Here is an 18184-nt window from a genome sequence, read left to right on the forward strand (position 1 = left end):
TAAACCGGGTACTCAAGGATTAAGATGTAGTAATCTTCAAAGTAACAGTCTATATTTATGACTTTGAATTACTACGAATATTTTATGAAGGGGTTGCATGTATAATAAAGTCTTGGGATATAATTTATTAATAAGGCCTAGAGTGCAATTATATTTATATAGTGGTATTAAATATAATTAATGGTAACTTTGGACTTGTCAAGAGTTGACAGAAAAGCCCAAGGCCCATTAGAGCTAGTGTCTTATTGGTCCTTTTGGTCCCACTCCAAGCCACACATTAAAGCCCAATTGGAAAGGCTCAATAGGCCGACCCAATTAGATAATCAATTATATATAAAGGGAGAGACATACAGAATTTTTATTAGAGAAAAAGTGAGACACCATTGTGAAGTGGTGTGTATGTGCGAGTGAAACCACTCAATTATTCTCCCTTGGAAATTGATTGAGAGACCACACTTCTTGGGCGTAAAGTGGAATTGGAGTGAAGATAAAAAGTGTTCCCAAGTACTTATAATCTTTTGTTTTTGAATTTCTTCACACCAAGGTACACTATCTTGTTCTTAAATTCTAGAATTTATATAGTGCAAGTTATTAATCATGAATGAAATAGATCTTTGTTTGTTGCTTCCGCTATGTGTTTTGTATGAGATACAAAACCAGATTTAACCAACAGCTTTTTGGCTGATATATTGAAGAATTATGCATTAAGGTTTAAGGTCAAAGTTGAAAGTACTCTTAAGGACCTGAGAGAGTGCCTGACAAAGGCTATCAAAGATGGATTGCTCCAAGGAGGCCTTTGATGCCATTGTGGAGGACTTTGATGAGGTAGGATGGACATACAAAGCTAAGTGCACCACACTTCATGTAGAGCTTGCGCAGAGGGGTTAAATCCCTTTGGCCATAAAGACTAAGTGCACTCAATTGAGATCTCATGTTACGAGCTTGGAGAGTGAGCTGGCAGATCTTACTCAGAGATTCATTATCTTGGACTATGGAGGCCAGTCGTGCCACGAGTAGCAGGGCTGATGATTTAGCTATGAGGCTAGCGTAGGCAAAATGCTACACTCACTTTACTTTAAGACTTAAGTATGGATCAACTAATAAGCCTAGTGAGCCATAGTTGGCATTTCATTGTCTCCAGGCTGAGGTAGCCGAGAAGGAGGAGGCATTGAGAGTTGCCACTGTTGAGATTAGCACATTGCAAGTTCTGCTTAATACAGAGAGGCATGGTTGCACCTCGAGTCCCAGTGTAGAGAGGGAGCCGATTCATCTTCAATATTCCTATACTAGGCTTAGCGAGATTGCTAGAGATTTGGGCTTTAATGCTGCAAGGTTACTTTGTACCCATTCCTTGAATGATTCAATTCTTCTCACCGGCTTTAGGGTGCTATGCAAGGCAGTGTTAGACCGTTTTGGCCATGTTTGACTTATTGGAGTCTTTTCTGTTTCTTTTCATATCTGCACATAAGCTATGTAGTTAGTATTCCACCATGTATGGAAAGGACCATCATAAATTGCTAGGTGATTACATACGACCTTCCAATTTTTTTTTTTCTTTTTAAAGCATAGTCTAGTTTGTAAGGCATGCTTAAAAATGGAAATAAGGTGGAAACAAAGATGTTTACGCATATATTGATTATTTAGAGATATTTATGTTTTTGAGATTTGTGTTTGGAAGCATAATGATGAATGCATGAAAGGATTGGAAAGGAATAAAACAAGCATGTTTAATGAATATGTGCGCAAATGCATTGAGAATACAAGATCATACAAATAAAATGATAGATATAAGTCTGTGCATATCAATATCTCAAGTTCCAAAGGATACATACTGTTTTAGACGGATCTTACCCATTGGCGTGTGCCATAGCATCTTCAAACAAACCATAAAGGGCCATGCACATTGCAAACATAGAGTAACCCAAGAGGATCCATCCTTTCCTTCCTTGATCTTGATCACAAATCGAAGCAGATTCAACTGACTGAATTTCTTTTAAAATGCGATCAGGCCAGAGTTGGCTACCTACATACCTCTACGAGGAAAGATCAGATCATCACATAATTCAATTGACATTACAAATTTTGATTGCCTTAATTTTTACCTTGACCGCCTTTTCGGGTTTTCAATCTAGTAGTTTTCTTCGCACTCTTTCTTCTGCTCTCTTTTTGCATAAACCACCCTTTCAGGTTTTCAATCTACCTTTTCATAGTTTTGTATTTTTTGCTTTTTTCTTTGTTTGTTTGCTTTTGTGTGTGTGTGTGTGTTTTTGTCAAGTAATGTAGAAAAAGAGGTTGCACTTGGAGGCTCCCTCAGGATTAGTGGGCATATTGAAATCGTTCCCATCCATGTTGACTAAGATCTAGGCTCCTCTGGAGATGGCCTTCTTCACCACATACGGGCCCTTGTAGGTCATACAAGCTTCGTTTGTGGTTTTATGACTAGGTCGCCTTCTTCAAAGACTCTGGGTCTAACCTTCTTTTTAAATGCTCACTCGACACGGCGCTAGAACAACTGTCCATGGCATATTGTGGTCATATGCTTCTTGTCTATCATGTTCAATTGCTAATATTGGGAACGAGCCCATTCAGCTTCTAGCAGCTCTGTTTGTGATAAGATCTTGAGAGATAGGATCTCTACTCTACGAGGAGGACGTCTTCCATGCCGTAGACCAAGGAATATGGGGTTGCACCCATGGAAGTACGAATAGAAATGCGATAGCCGCACAAGGCCAATGGCAAGAACTCGTGTCAATCCTTATAGGCGTCTGTCATCTTTACCAAGATCTTCTTTATGTTTTTGTTGGCTGCTTCCACTGTGCCATTCATCTGGGGGCGGTAGGGAACTAAATTCTGGTGTTCAATCTTGAACTATTGGCAAAGTTTCTCGATCATTTTCCCATTCAAATTCTTTTCGTTATTTGTAATAAGCTCTACAATAATGTTGTAGTGACAAATGATGTTTTGTTTCAAGAATCGGGCCACCATAGCTTGGGTGACGCTTTTATAGGAGGCGGCCTCTACCCACTTGGTGAAGTAATTGATGGCCACCAAAATATACTTATGCCCATTTGAGGCTTTCGGAATCACGGGTTAGATGACATCCATTCCTTAGGCTAAAAAACTCATGGCACTACTAGAAAGTGTAGGGGTTAGGGAGGAACATTCTTCCTATTCTGATAGACTTAGCAATGGTGGCACGTCCTCACATGCTTGATGTAGTCACTTTCCATGGTGAGCCAATAGTAGTCGGCTCTCATAATTTTTCGAGCTAACAAGGGCCCACTGGCATGGGCTCCAAGTAGGCCCTCATGCATCTTTTCCATCCAATGGTTAGCCTCAGGGGCATCTATGCATCAAAGCTAAGTTGTGTCATGGTTCCTCCGATACAGGACTTCCCCACTCAAGAAAAATTGGCACACCATGCGCCTAATGAATTTCTTCTCACTGTTTGTGGCTCTAGGCAGGTATTCACCATCTTTGATATAAGCCTTGATATTATGGTACCATGGCTTCCCATCAATTTGAACTTCGACGTTCATGCATTCTTTGATATTCATGTAGTAGGCCGACACTCCGCAAACCTCTATACGCAATTGTCGCATCTTATCTCCTTCTACCAACTTAACCATGCTATCTAAGGTGGCTTTAGCATTTGCAAACTGATTGTGTGATCAGGGAAAAGAAGCAAAGGTAATGTTCAGGAACTTTGGGATTAAACATCTAATGCATTTTTGGTACATAATCAACTTGGTGTCTCAGACTTGCCACTTTCCCTCTATTTGGCACACAACCTCAGGTCACGATGGCGTTGAGGACAGGTCCTCTTCCCGGGCAGTGCCCAACTGGCAACCGACTTTTATGCTCAATGGCGCGCCTTTGTCAGCCACTGCAAGCGTAAAGATATGGGCGTAAGGCGAGGGGGGAAGGGTGGCGAAGAGCTTGGTGAGTGGGTTGCTCCTGCCCGAGGATGTACATTTTTGGTCCGAAGGCTCCAAAGTCTCCATTATTCACCGGTTGTAGTGGCATTCCATCGCGGTAAGCTCCCTTACTTCGCTTCTCATGTGTCTTGTTTATGATAAGTTCCATTCTTTCTCGTACATTTTCCTTACTCAGACTCGTTTATAATAGGCCGCACAGCTTACCCACATACTCAGTGAAAGGGCCTGCGAGCTTGCCAAAGATGCCGAGAGGGAAAAGGCTCTAAAGGAAGTCGCTATTGACACGGCCCGGGATAAGGTTAAAGAGGCTAAGGTGGCTGACCAGAAGGTACGATCTGCGGAGAGTGCACGACAATTATCTGAACATAGGCTGGCCGAGACGGAAGGCAGGTTGAGGGAGGTCGAACTGAAGTTGGCGACGGCTGAGAGCTTGAACTCGATTCGAGACAAAAAGATTGCTGAGCTTAAGGCTGCCCTGGACACCTGTGAGACAAAATGGTTTAATGAGGGGTTTGTGGATGCGGAAAACTCCATGGAATCTGTCGTACTTCAGGCTCAGGCTCAAGGGTTTGAGGAGGGCTGGTTAGCTGCTCTTCAAGCAGCAGGGATTCCCGAGGACTCACAGTTGTGGAACTCAGAAAAGATCCCCCACCCTGCCGTTGCTCCCCCAGTCCAAACTTCAGGCTAATGCTGCTGATGACGAGGACACCTCCAGTATGAGGGCCTTGGTAGAAGCCATTGATACTCATGTTGAGAACCCCAATACGGAGGCCACGAGCAATCTAAATGCCCCAGGTGCCGAAAACCAAAGGTCAACCACGGAGGATGCCGTAGGACAAATCTCGGAAGACATAGTCAAGCTTTTTGAAACCAACCCAGCCGCTTAATATTTGTAGACTCTATTTTTCTTTTACATTAACTTTTTATTTCTTTGGTATTGCCTAGTCACTGGGTTGTGGTAACCGAACATCTTTTATTTGCTGTTTCCTTTTAACTACTTTGTCACCGAGCTATGGTGACTGAATAATTTAATTTTGGTTTCTGATTGACACTAAGTTTATCCTCCCCGAAGTTACTAGGTTATGGTAACGAGGACCAATAGTTTTTCATTTGGTTGTCCATCCTTTATTGATCTTTGAAACGTTTTATCGTTCCGCTATGAAAACCAAGCTTTCTATGACTTGTTGTTTTATTGATGTGATTGTTTTTGTTTGCCCTTGGGGAATTTAAAAGAAGGTTGTCATCTGCCCGCCGATGAAGATTGAACCGAGGGAAGGTTCACGTCTTTAGGTTGTTTTCAGGTTGAGGTCTCTGCTTGCCCAGTGATGGATATCTTCCCAGGGATAGGTTTCTGTCAATAGTTTTTAAGGTTTCCACTTGTTCAGTGATAGGGATTGAACTGAGGGTCAGGTTTCTGTCCTTTAAGTGAATTTTTTAAGGTTTTCACCTGCTTGGTGATAAGGATCAAATCAAGAAGCAGGTTTCTATCCTTAGAGTAATTTATGAGGTTTCCACCTGCTCAGTGATAGGGATTGAATCGAGAAGCAGGTTTCTGTCCTTTGAGTGAATTTTTTAAGGTTTCCACCTGCTTGGTGATAGGGATCGAACTGAGGGTCAGGTTTCTGTCTTTTGAGTGAATTTTTTAAGGTTTTCACCTGTTCAGTGATAAGGATCAAATCGAGAAGCAGGTTTCTGTCTTTTGAGTGAATTTTTTAAGGTTTCCACCTGCTTGGTGATAGGGATCGAACCGAGAAGCAGGTTTCTGTCCTTAGAGTAATTTATGAGGTTTCCACCTGCTCGGTGATAGGGATCGAACTGAGAAGCAGGTTTTTGTCCTTTGAGTGAATTTTTTAAGGTTTCCACTTGCTCGATGATAGGGATCGATCCGAGAAGCAAGTTTCTGTCCTTAGAGTAATTTATAAGGTTTCCACCTACTCGATGATAGGGATCGAACCGAGAAGTAGGTTTAGAATCATACAAATTTGCATGAGCAAACATCGTTACTATTATTAACAAAACATATATAAGATACCGCACTTAACTTTAGGCTCGGCGTACTACCTATCAGTGATAGTACTTCTTCAGATTACAGACGTTCCATGGCCGGGGCAATGGTCTCTCATCTAGGTCTTCCAAGTAGTAAGCTCCAACGTCGGCCACTACAGTGGTCCTGTAGGCCCCCTCCCACATTTGTGCTAACTTCTCGGCATTAGTATCTCGCATATTTCCTACGGCCTTTCTCAGGACCAAATCTCCCGCGCCAAACTCCCTTACTTTTACATTTCAGTTGTACCCCAAGGTAAGTTTTTGCTGATATTCTGCTAGCCTTATAGTCGCCGCTTCACGGCATTCATCCAACATATCCAAGCATTCGACCATCATCTCGTCATTCTGGGCAGGATCAAATCCCATCACTTATGCACTGCATAGACTCACCTCGGTTGGTATCACGGCTTCAACTTTGTAAGTGAGAGAAAATGAGGTTTCCCCTATGGATCTTCTAGGGTTGTCCAGTATGTCCATAATACGTTGGGAAGTTCCTCGTCCCATTTTCCTTTTGCACCTTCCAACCTTCTCTTCAGTCCATTCACAATTACTTTATTTACAGCTTCAGCCTGGCCATTACTCTGGGGGTACCCAGGAGTAGAATATCTGTTCATGATGCCAAGGTCTCCGCAAAATTCACAGAAGTTTCGGTTGTCGAACTGTAGCCCATTGTCTGATACGAGAGAGCTCGGCACCCCAAATCTTGTGATTATATTCTTCCATACGAGCTTTTTCACATCCACATCCCTGATATTTGCCAATGCCTCTGCCTCTGCCCCCACCTATTTGGTGAAATATTTGATGGCTACCAAAATGAATCTCCGATTACCAGTTGCTCGGGGGAACAGGCCAAGAAAGTCCAGCCCCCACTGTGCAAAAGGTCAAGGACTGCTGATTGGGTTAAGATGGCCTGCTGGTTGGTGGATCAAGGGGGCATGTTTCTAACACTGCTCACATTTGCACATATATTCTGCAGCATCTTTTTGCATTTGAGGCCACCAAAATCCTTAAGTCATTGCTCGGTGCGCCAACGATTGTCCTCCTGCATGACTGCCGCATACCTTGTCATGCAACTTAGCCAGTAAATCGCCCACTTTCATTGGGTGTAGGCATAAAAGGTATGGCCCCTTGAAAGATCTCCGATACAACTTTCAATCTTCCGATAACCAATACCGAGGAGCAATTCTGCGGATCTTGCTAGCTTCCTTCTCATCTGAGGGGACTCGGTCTTCTGTTAGGAAGTCAACAATGGGGTCCATCCAACACAGCTTGAGTGTTGTAACTGCTATAACACTGGTCCTTGCGGCTATGGGTTCATGTGCTACCTTGATGCTTGGCTCTTGAACAAGCTCCACTTTAATTAACCGAGGTATCTCCTCGGTTACCGTTGATGCCAGCGTGGCGAAGGAGTCGGTATGTCTATTTTGAGACCGGGCAACTTAAATCAACTTCACTGCCTAAAGCTGCCCATAGCTTGTTTCACCTGCTCCAAGTATGCTTTCATCCGAGGATCCCGCGCTTCAAAACTGCCCTGCACTTGGTTAACAACTAAACGCGAATCTGAATAGATTTCAACATCCTAGGCCCCCAAGCTTGAAACTGTCCTTAGTCCAGCTAGCAAAGCTTCGTATTCTTCATCGTTGTTGGAGGCTTTGAAACCCAACCTATACGAATGCTCCAACTGGATCCCCTCCACAGTGATAATGACAATCCCAACGCCAGCCCCCGTGGAACTCGATGCTCCGTCCAAGAATACCTTCCATGGGCGAATCTCCATATGGAAAACTATCACCCTTATGTTCTTCGACGAAAACTAGGTCACAAAGTCCGTAAGGACTTGGCCTTTTACCCAACTTCACGGTTTGTACCGTATGTCAAAAGAACCGAGCCGAGTCCCCCATTTTACCCTTTGGCCCGTGAGATCAGATCTCTTCAATAGTGATTGCAAGGGATACTTGGTCAAGACATAAACCGTATGAGCCTAAAAGGAGTGTGGCAGCTTTCTCGTAGCATGTATTAAGGCTAATACTAGCTTCTCCAGCAGTAAGTATCTTGTCTCGGAATCAACCAGAGTCTTGCTGATGTAATATACAGGTTGCTGGACTCCTTGGTCCCTTAGTAGCACGACGCTCACAGCATGTTCAGATACTGCAAGGTACATGAATAAATCCTCGCCAGGCTTTGGTGCTGTTAGCATGGGTGCCTGCACCAGATAATCCTTCAAATCTTGAAAAGCTTTATAACATTCTTCGTTCCAATGGAATCCTATCCACTTCTTCAGGAGTTGATAGAATGGTCGGCAACGATCGGCAAATTTGGAGATGAACCGATGGAGGGCGGCCAACATCCCGGTCAGCACTTGCACTTTTTTCGGGTTGCTTAGTGGCTTCAGTCTTTTTACAGCCTCAATTTGGTCAGGGTTGACCTTTTTTCTCCGACTGGTGACCAGATACCCCAAGAATTTTCCCACCCTCAGACCAAATGCTCACTTCTCAGCATTAAGACACAACTTGTATTGCCGAAGAACCCTAAATACCCCCTGAAGATCTTCCATATGTCGTGCTACCTGCCTGCTTTTCACCACGATATCATCTATATATACTCCAATTATACGTCCGATCTGGTCTCGAAATATCCTTGTCATCATTCGCTGGTACGTTGCCCCGGCATTTTTTAATTCAAAAGGCATTACCGTGTAATGGTAATTGGCTTCCGGGGTGATGAATGTTGTCTTTTCTTAGTCTTCAGGAGCCAGTGCGATCTGGTGATACTCTTGAAATGCGTCTAGAAAGCTCATCCTCAGATGTCTATATGTTGCATCTACTAGTTGATCGACCTTTGGCACGGGGAATAGGTCCTTTGGGCATACCCGGTTCAGGTTTGTGAAGTCCACGCAGACCCTCCACTTGCCGTTCTTCTTCTTTACTACCACGGTATTTGCCTACCATTCCGGGAAGAAGACTTCTCTTATTGCTTCAACATCCTTTAGCTTCCGGACTTTTTCTCTTACTGCCTCAACATGCTCCCAAGCTGATCTCCTTGGCTTCTGTTTTTTAGGAGGGAACGAGGGGTTGACTTTAAGTCTGTGGACGATAAACTCGGGATCCACCCCAGGTACCTCATATGGGCTCCACGCAAACACATCCACATTCTAAATCAGGATTAACAACATCTCTACTCTATCCTACTCATCCATGCTTTTCCCCACATGGAAACACTTGTCAGTATCTGGAAGTATCCTTACCTTCATCACCTCCTCGGCACATCCACTTCCCTGCTCCCCTTGGGGATCCTGTAATTTCTTTAATGAGGCACTTAGCATCGGATCCTTCCGCTTGGCATGATCCTTCCGTTCGGCCATCCCTTTCTTCCAATCAGCTATGGCGACTAAACACAGTCTCGCTGTCTGCTGGATTCCCCTTACCACAGTAATACCATACTCGGTGGGAAATTTCACTTTTACATGTAAGGTGGACGGGACAGTCCCCATTGCGTGGATTTATGGTCTTCCAAGTATTGCGTTGTACGGGGAGAAAGAGGTCACCATTATAAATGTTACCAACACCTCCTTACCTTCCATATTCACGGGTAGAGAGATTTGCCTCTCGGGTATCACAACCTTGCCATTGACCCGACCAAGGGTGTACTGTATTTGGAGAAATCCCTATTCCTCAATCTGAGCCCCCTGAATAGCTCTGGATACATCATGTCGGCGCCACTTCCCTGATCTATCATCACCCTTTTTACCAAGAAACCGCCTATCCGAGCAGTAATTACCAACATATCGTCGTGCGGCTGGACTGTTCCCTCTAAATCGTTATCACTAAAAGCGATAGGTTCCCGGGTGTGTTTCACTCTCTTTCCTGGTGGCTAAGCATCCGAAACCTCCCTCCACTGGGACTACGGTCATCACACCTTTTTTCCTTGCCGTAGCGATACTCCTCGGGGGTCCGTGGATGACCTCAATTATCCCGAGTGGGGGTGGTAGGGGGTTAACCCTCTATAGAGCGCCCTATCCTGCTCCCTGGTCCCCCGTGTCTACCACAAACTCCTTTAGATATTCGGCTTTGGCCAGTTGCTTGAGATGGTCTTTCAACACTCGGCACTGTTCAGTGGTATGACCCTTATCTTTATGATAAGTGTAGTACAAGTTCTGATTCCTCCTAGAAGGGTCACTACCCATCCTGTTCGGCCACCTGAAATACGGCTCGTACTTAATCTTGTCTACGATTTTGTGTATTGACTCCTTGAACGTCACACTCACCTCCCTTGCTGGTGCTTCTGGTTCCTGAATGCTCAGATTCCCCCGATTTCTCGGCTGAAATCTGCTCTACCAAGGACGATTTATCATTGGCGCCTTACCCTTGCTTTGCAGCCAGTTGTTTTCCAGCCATTTATACTCCTCAATGCGCCTCATCAGCTGCCTCATGTCTTCGAGAGGCTTTTTAGTCAATGACTCCCTCAACCCAGAATCCTTGAGCAATCCCATCCTGAAAGTGCTCGCGGCAATCTTCTCATTCCCCTACCAATTTCATTGTAAAGTTCCTAGTATCGGCTAGCATAGCTACGGAGGGTTTCCCCTACCCTCATCTTCATGGATAGCAATGCGTCCACCGGTTGTAGTACCCTGCTGCAAGTTATAAAACGGATCCCAAACTTCTATATCAACTTGGTGAAATTGTGGATCAAGCCCTTCCTTAGCCCATTAAACCATCTCCAAGCGGTGGGACCAAGGCTTGAGGGAAAAACTTTGCACATCAATGCATCATTATGGGTATGCAGAGATATCATCTGGATATAGTGGCTGACGTGCTCGACCAAGTCCGTTTTCCCATCATAGGAGTTGAATGGAGGGCGTGTGAATCTTTTCGACATTGGGGCTCTCAATCGAGAATGGAGACTGAGTGGCTCTTCGTAGCACGTGGCTCATCACATCCATGGCCGCATTATAGGGCCTCGGCTCTTCTGGGGAGTCCGAGCCTCAGTCTACGTACTCCCACGACTGCGAACGATATTAGCGGTATTCTCGTGAACGAGACCGTTCCCTTCACCAATGAGATTCCCGGGAATATGAGCGTTCTTAGTGATTGTGGGACCTAAATTGATTGGACCCAGTCTGATGACGATCTTCCCCGGTGTTGGATCTTCTTCCTCAGTTGTCTCTGTCCCTTCTACGATGCCGGTTCTCGGCCTCTAACTCCAGGTTTCTCACTAGCCTGCGCAACCGTTCAATCTCCTCTCCTCTTTCATCAAATTGTCTATGCCCTGAGGCATTTGAAATCGTGTGCTGTACCTGGTACGACCCCTCCCCGAGGCCGGATTACTCCTCTCATTCGCGGTCCTTGTCTTCACGCCTCTTTTGCCTTCTTTCTCGCCAGGAGGATCCCCGAGAAGATCCCACTGAATCGCTTTCAGCGTCACTTCCAGAGCGTCTTCCGAACATCTGCCTTCCCGGGATTGAGTCTCAGTAGAACTACGGCGTTGTAGGAGGTTCTCACAGACGACGCCAATTGTGCACACCGTAGGCAAGACCACTGGGCTGGGGCTTACTTGGGTCTACAACTTATTTGTAAAGTGGGCTTGGATTTCCTACACTGGGTTGTTCTCAATACTAAGACCCAATGAGATCACTTTTTTTTCTCTCTCTCTCTCTCTCTCTCTCTCTCTCTTGTTGTCTAAATCAAGCTCTCTCCTTAGTCCTGTCTCCAAAATTTTCCAACCCCTTTTCTCTCTTCCATATCTCATATTTATACCCTAAGATTAGTGGAGAGGCTATGATTACCTCCTTGGTTAGTGTAATGCAAGGTCCAATGTTATCAATCGTAAGTGGGAGGTTAGGTAGGAGTGGAATATGGTGAAAATGGCATTGGAACTTGGTTCCCACTCCAAAAGACATGCCTGGCGGTAGGGTTTCTGGGTGCTTCCGAGTATGCAAATGAGAACATGCTCAGACGCAATTCCTATTTCATTGCTCAGTAAAGTTCCCCCGAGTAAGGGTCAAGTGAAAACACATAAACTCGCCATTCATATGGGCCTAGATCAAGGCCCTGGGCAGCCCCATTGTGTCGGAACTTTAGGCCCAAATGTACTTTGGGCCCTACAGGACCGTACCTTACCCCTTTGATTCGTGCCCGGCTAATCTAGCGGCCGTTGAGCCTAGCTTCTGATGAGGGAGTTAGCAACCTTAGGCCAATTTGCGCAGTCTGGGCCTGATGTCCGGATGGGCCTAGGGGCGACGCACCGTACAATTTATTTTTTTGTTTGTTTGTTGAGGAAATAGTATCTTGGTTTGATTGTAAAAATGAGTTATCATGAAACACATGCTATATATATATATATATATATTTCACCAAAATATATATATATATATAAGGAAATAGTATCTTGGTTTGATTGTAAAAATGAGTTATCATGAAACACATGCTATATATATATATATATATATTTCACCAAAATATATATATATATATATATATTCCATTACCATGAACTCAATTAATAAAATCTTGTGATAAGTTCAAAAGCTAGCCAAATAATAATGACATTATTTGTAATATCATATATCTTTTTAGTCTCAAAAAAGAATATATGCTTTTGTTTTTTTTTTTTTTTACACAATTATAAATCATATGGTAAATAGAGATGAAATTGGATTAAAAAAAATTGTAACTATGAAAAAGAGATAGTCCTACGGTTTCATTTTAATGAACTGTGTGACTGTACAAGGGTGGTATTCGTAAACATATCCTTATTTTGGGGTAATATGCAAGACAAGACCTGAGAGAGAGAGCGATGGCGAAGTTCTCGGTGGGTGGAGAAGAAGATGGGGAAGGCCCCAGCAGTAGTCCCAGGCCAAAACGACTCAGGATCTCTGTTCAAACCAACTTTCTGGACCAAAATGACCCACAACGCCTCCAACAACAAGAACAAGAAGAAGGAGACGATGAAAGTTACGAAGAAGAAGATGAAGAAGAAGAAGTAGAAGAAGAAGAAGCCTCTTATGACGATGAAGAAGACGACACTGAAGAAGAAGAAATCGAAGAAGTAGAAGAAGATGAAGAAGAAGAAGCACAACAAGGAAACCAAGGTTCTGATGTCACCGTGGGACCCAGATCCACCATTGGTAATGATAGCCACGTTATTCATGTGGGTGACGGTTCCATTTCCGTGACTCTCACTGATCCCGAAGTCCTCGATTGCTCTATTTGCCTGGAGCACTTGTCCCCTCCTGTCTTTCAGGTCTCTTCTTTACCTTCTCTTTCACCTTTTTCAACTTGTTGGAAATTTATGGGTTTGTTCCTGTTTTGGGTGTAAAGATTGAATTTTTTGTTTGAATTTCTATATGGGTTTTGAGAGTATTTTTGGTGATCACGTGGTGTGAGAAGTTTTAGAATTCGATTTGGTCAATTGGGGTTGAATTTTTTGTTTTGGCAGTTTTTGTATTTCTCTTGGTGTTTTGTAAGAAGAGAATCATTGTCTGCCCCGAGGGAATTTTAGTAGTTAGCAGTATTCAGTTACATACAACTGATTATGATGCTCTCCTAGGACCTTTGATGAAAAATTTAGTAATACTTATGTGTAAGAGGTTATACAGAGAGTACAAATTGACAGTAGCTGCAACATAAATTGGATAAATTGTTAAAATTGTGGAGTCAGGAATTGAACTTATTGAGGATCGGGGAGTTTTTTTGTTTCCATATTGAGTCTACCTCAACTGCTAAAGTACTTTCCTTTTGGAAATTATTATTTTTGGGTATATGAAGGCCGGTTTTGACATTGTAAGGATTTTTTAGTATGAGGTGTAAGTGTCCTCTGTCAAGTACTGGAATACTTTCTATAGAAAGTGAGGCTAATTAGCATCCATTTATGCTGCACTTCTAATGGACCAGTGTAGTGTATGATTCACTTTTGCAGCTTTTGGGATGCCTCCATTATCATATAAGCAGTCCATTGTTACTTTGAAAATTCCTTTTAATAACTAAGCTTTTTTTATTAAAAAAAAAAAAAAAATTAGTGCATACCCAATAGATAATATACTGCCAATGAGTTCTACCACGAATGGCATCTGCTCCACTCTCAAAAGAAAAGTGTGGAGGGCAAGGTTGTGGGTTCATAACCCACTTGAGTACGTGTGTAAACTTACAAATTAAAAAAGATAATATACTTCCATTTTAGCTTTGGAATGTTTAACATGCACATTGCACATCATACTTCTTATATAAAAAAAAAAAATGCATATCATACTTAAAAAGAAGGAAATATACAGAATGCAGTAGATGGCAGTATTGTGAAAGTCACAAAACTATCCAATCTATTTTAGAACATGATTAATGCTTGTAGTTAGACATTCACACTTTCTATCTTACATTGCTCAATTTTCTACTATTTTTTGTTTGTTTGTCTGATGATTGGTGGGAGTAAAATGATGTTTCTTCATCCTGTATATGGTGGTTTTTTTATTGCTGGGAGATATTGTCTCTTTGGCATGTGTGTGACTCCAAAACTTAATTAACCCTGAATTCATTTTTATTTCCCAGATAGGTAATAAAATTTTATTAAAAAAATGAATTGTTTGACACTATATTATACAGCGAGTATACAAGAGCCCCACCAAAGAGTTAATATCGAAAATTAAAAAGATCTAAAGAATCAAGAAAAGATTTACAAGAAGATTCTCAATATCCCTAAACTAATCGAACTAGGATCTCAAATAAGAGTTTCAATTGAAGCTCCGAGGTCTCAACTCCTTAAAATGTCCTAGAATTATCTTCTCTCCATATATTCCACATCAAGCATAAAGGAATATCTTTCCACACATTAACCCTGAAGCCTTGGTCTTAAGAAGGACCTTTCATTCTAGCTTAGATTGTATTTCAATTCTCTCCACCCCCCCACCCCCCCCCAAAAAAAAAGAAAAGAAAAAAGTTATAGGTTTTATTAACAAATAGAGGTGTGTAGCCCAAGTAGACAGGAATATACACTGTTGATAGTCACAAAAGAAATTGGGATTGTTTATAGGCATGTTGAGGTGGGAATTCAGAATTATCAATTACTTGGATTGTATCAATAGCAAGCTCTAAATTTTCTTGACTTTAAATACATTGCTGGGAATTGACATATTAGTAACAGAACTAATATTTTCTGATACGACCAATGTTATTAAAATCACACTTAAAGCTCAAAGCTCGAAGCCCCAAAACAAATCTCATTTAATGAAGCACTCTTTAGGCACACTTTTTGGGCACTTTTTGAATAAGTAGAAAACATGCCTAGGTGTGCTTTTTTATTTCATTTCTATAAAAGATATGGAACATCAAAATTAATTGTTTGATCTTGAAAGAAATGACATGGGCCAATGATTTACTGAAGGTGTTGTATTACAAAAATAATTTTTTTATATACATGTCAAAAGATACAAACAAGATTAATTTACTGTTCTTGTGCTTTTTGGTCTTTAATTTTTAGATGTATGTTGATTGAACCATATACATCATTTAATCATAACTATCATGGTTATGTAGCAAAAAAGAATTCTAGAAAATGTTATGTTTAAACTTCCTACAACTAGATTATTTTGTTATTCTCAGCCAAAAAAAAAAAAAGAAGATTATTTTGTTATTGTCCATTGATAATTGTTTTCAGTTAACTATATAAAATTCTGAAGAAAATTATGTAAATTTTGAACTTACAAATATTATACAATTGCATTTACTTGATAGGTAAAATATACAAATTTTGAGTTTTGATAACTTTTTTACTATATCTTACAAATATTTTTATTATAGGTTACTAGATATTATATTTGAAAAATTTGTGCTTTTTTTCAATTAGGCATGCGCTTGCGCTTTGTGCTTTGAGGCCTTTGTGCTTAAGTGCGCTTGACTCTGTTACCAACACTAGATATGACTTTTTTTTTTATCATGTCTGTTACCTTTTAAGCTTTGGTGTAGTTTTTACTTCATTTTCCTGTCATCTTGTAATGCTTCTGCATGCCTCCGTGTGTTCTATTCTAGTACACTAAGTTTTCGTGAATTAGATTACTATCCCTATTGGATATTACTGATGGATGTGGTTCCTGTATCTGATTGCTACAACATATTCTTAAGTTTGTTCTGACAACCATATGTTTGTTCCAATGCTTTCACACATGAACCAAACTTGCTTTGCCTCTAATATTTGTTCATGGATAAAATATGCTAAAAGATAAAGGTTGTCTGCTATATTTTGGAGAAATTTTAGGTAATTCTAGGTTACTAATGGAAGCTTGAGTTCAGTGGTAAAGATTACTTGAAAGCGTAATCTGACAATGGATGCTTGGTTTAAAATCAGGATTTACTTTGCTAAAATTATAGAAAACATTTTACAGCAGAGAGTTTGTCTAATACACATCAAGAAGGTAGTGTTCTCGTTGCCGTGTCTTCTGGTTATTGGCTTGTAATGAAAGGTTGAGCTTAAGCTTGTCTTCATGCTGGACTGGCTTGCTTGATTGTTTTACGGTTTAATGTTACTGAACATTAGATGGTTTGTTATGAAGAGATATCATTTTTAATTGAAACTCTTATTTGTTTTCCAAGGTTTCATTTTATCTTTCTTCTCTCATTTGGTTGGTTTAAGTAGTACTAAGATAGTCAGCCATGTCTTGATAATGCCTAAATTATTCAAGTGCATATATGGAGTCTTGTTGAAGTATTACTGTATCAGTTATGGTTTGGATACATACACATTGAGCCGAAAACTTTGTTAATGGGTAAGCATGAATAATACTTATAATTTGCAATTGTCATGGCATTTAAAAATTGATTATGAGATATATACTATTGGTTACCCCAATAATGATTCAGAATTGGTGATCTTTGATGTTTCATGAGTTGGTGATTTTTTAAAGAATTTTTCCCCTTTTTATTTATGCCAAATTCAGTTATCCATGTTGCTGCCTCTTCCATGTACATCATCCACGGCATACATATATTATATATCAAATCCAATCTACTAACGTTCTGTTTGCTTGTATGACAATTCAGTGTGAGAATGGGCATATAGCTTGCTCTTCCTGCTGCAACAAACTTAAGAATAAATGTCCTTCCTGCTTTTGGCCTATTGGCTATAACCGTTGCCGAGCCATTGAGAAGGTTCTAGAAGCAGTCAAAATTCCGTGCCAGAATTCTAAGTATGGTTGCAAAGAAGTGGTTTCTTACAGTAGGAAAAGTGACCATGAGAAGACATGTATATATGCACCTTGTTCATGCCCCCTTTCACATTGCAAATTCATTGCTTCATCCAAGCAGATATATGTTCATTTCAGTAGCAAACATACAAATTCTGCAATAGGCTTCAAATATGATTCCAACTTCTTTGTTTCCTTAACTCTTACTGACAAATTTCTTGTCCTCCAAGAACAGAGCAACGGTGTTTTGTTTGTTCTTAATAATTGTGTTGACCATCGAGGGAATGTGGTGGCAATTAATTGTGTTGGGCCCAGCTCAACAACAGGAGGGTTCTCCTATGGTCTTGCAGTAAAAACTCAAGGAAGCTCTCTCCGATTAGAATCTTTCACAAAGAACAGTCAACATCGGGTTGATAGTCCTCCTTCAACAGGATTTCTTCTAATTCCAACTGATTTTTTCGGTTCTTGTGGCCAGCTCAAGTTGGAAGTCTACATTAATCGTAATGCTACATGTGGCATTACTTCTTTTGGGATTGCCCGAGGAAGAATTGGTCCTGTTTAAAGTAGCTGATGTTATTATAAAATGGTGTATTGTTTTGGAGAATGATTCAGGCTAAAGGGATTATTGTTGATAAATATATATAAAATCATCTCTTTAGAACATAAGTTCCATTATCTATTAGACTATTTGATCTTCATACTTGTTTTTCCTTCTCTTAAAATTATGCAGTTACTTCTCGCTGATGTGTTTTGGTTCAATTGACATTTTACTACCCCTATAAGAAATGGGGGGTGGGGAGAGGAATTTGAGGTCATGGCTTTCATACTCACTAGGAACTTGAGTTTTAGTAACCTAACTAGCCATGCACAAATTTTATTACTTGGATCATTTCATAGGTTTTTGCCCCCCCAGTATTATTCTTGTAATTCTTTTTGCTGATGCTGTTCTATTGTAAGGATGTACCTAACAAGGATATGCAATTCTAAAATGAGAGAAGTCTCTTTAAACAACGAACAAATCTTTATTTGGTGGTAG

General features: G+C 41.1%; 1 protein-coding gene across 1 annotated transcript; it reads left to right on the forward strand.

Annotated features, from left to right (window-relative positions):
- Window positions 1–12690: 12690 nt before the first annotated feature.
- LOC112007121 (E3 ubiquitin-protein ligase SINA-like 10) lies at window positions 12691–17814 on the forward strand. The gene is made up of 2 exons (XM_024039422.2): window positions 12691–13223; window positions 17006–17814. Exons 1-2 carry the CDS (start codon window positions 12777–12779, stop codon window positions 17708–17710), a joined length of 1152 nt encoding a protein of 383 aa, XP_023895190.1. The 5' UTR covers window positions 12691–12776; the 3' UTR covers window positions 17711–17814.
- Window positions 17815–18184: the final 370 nt, after the last annotated feature.

Source organism: Quercus suber, unplaced genomic scaffold (assembly GCF_002906115.3).
Source record: "Quercus suber isolate HL8 unplaced genomic scaffold, Cork oak 2.0 scaffold_160, whole genome shotgun sequence".
Lineage (NCBI taxonomy): Eukaryota > Viridiplantae > Streptophyta > Magnoliopsida > Fagales > Fagaceae > Quercus > Quercus suber.

Bases quoted from the DNA above. Each gene is read 5' to 3' on its own strand.
- LOC112007121 (XM_024039422.2), top strand. From the start codon at position 12,777: ATGGCGAAGTTCTCGGTGGGTGGAGAAGAAGATGGGGAAGGCCCCAGC. The intron at 13,224-17,005 runs GTCTCTTCTTTA...ATGACAATTCAG, and splicing joins TGTCCCCTCCTGTCTTTCAG to TGTGAGAATGGGCATATAGC.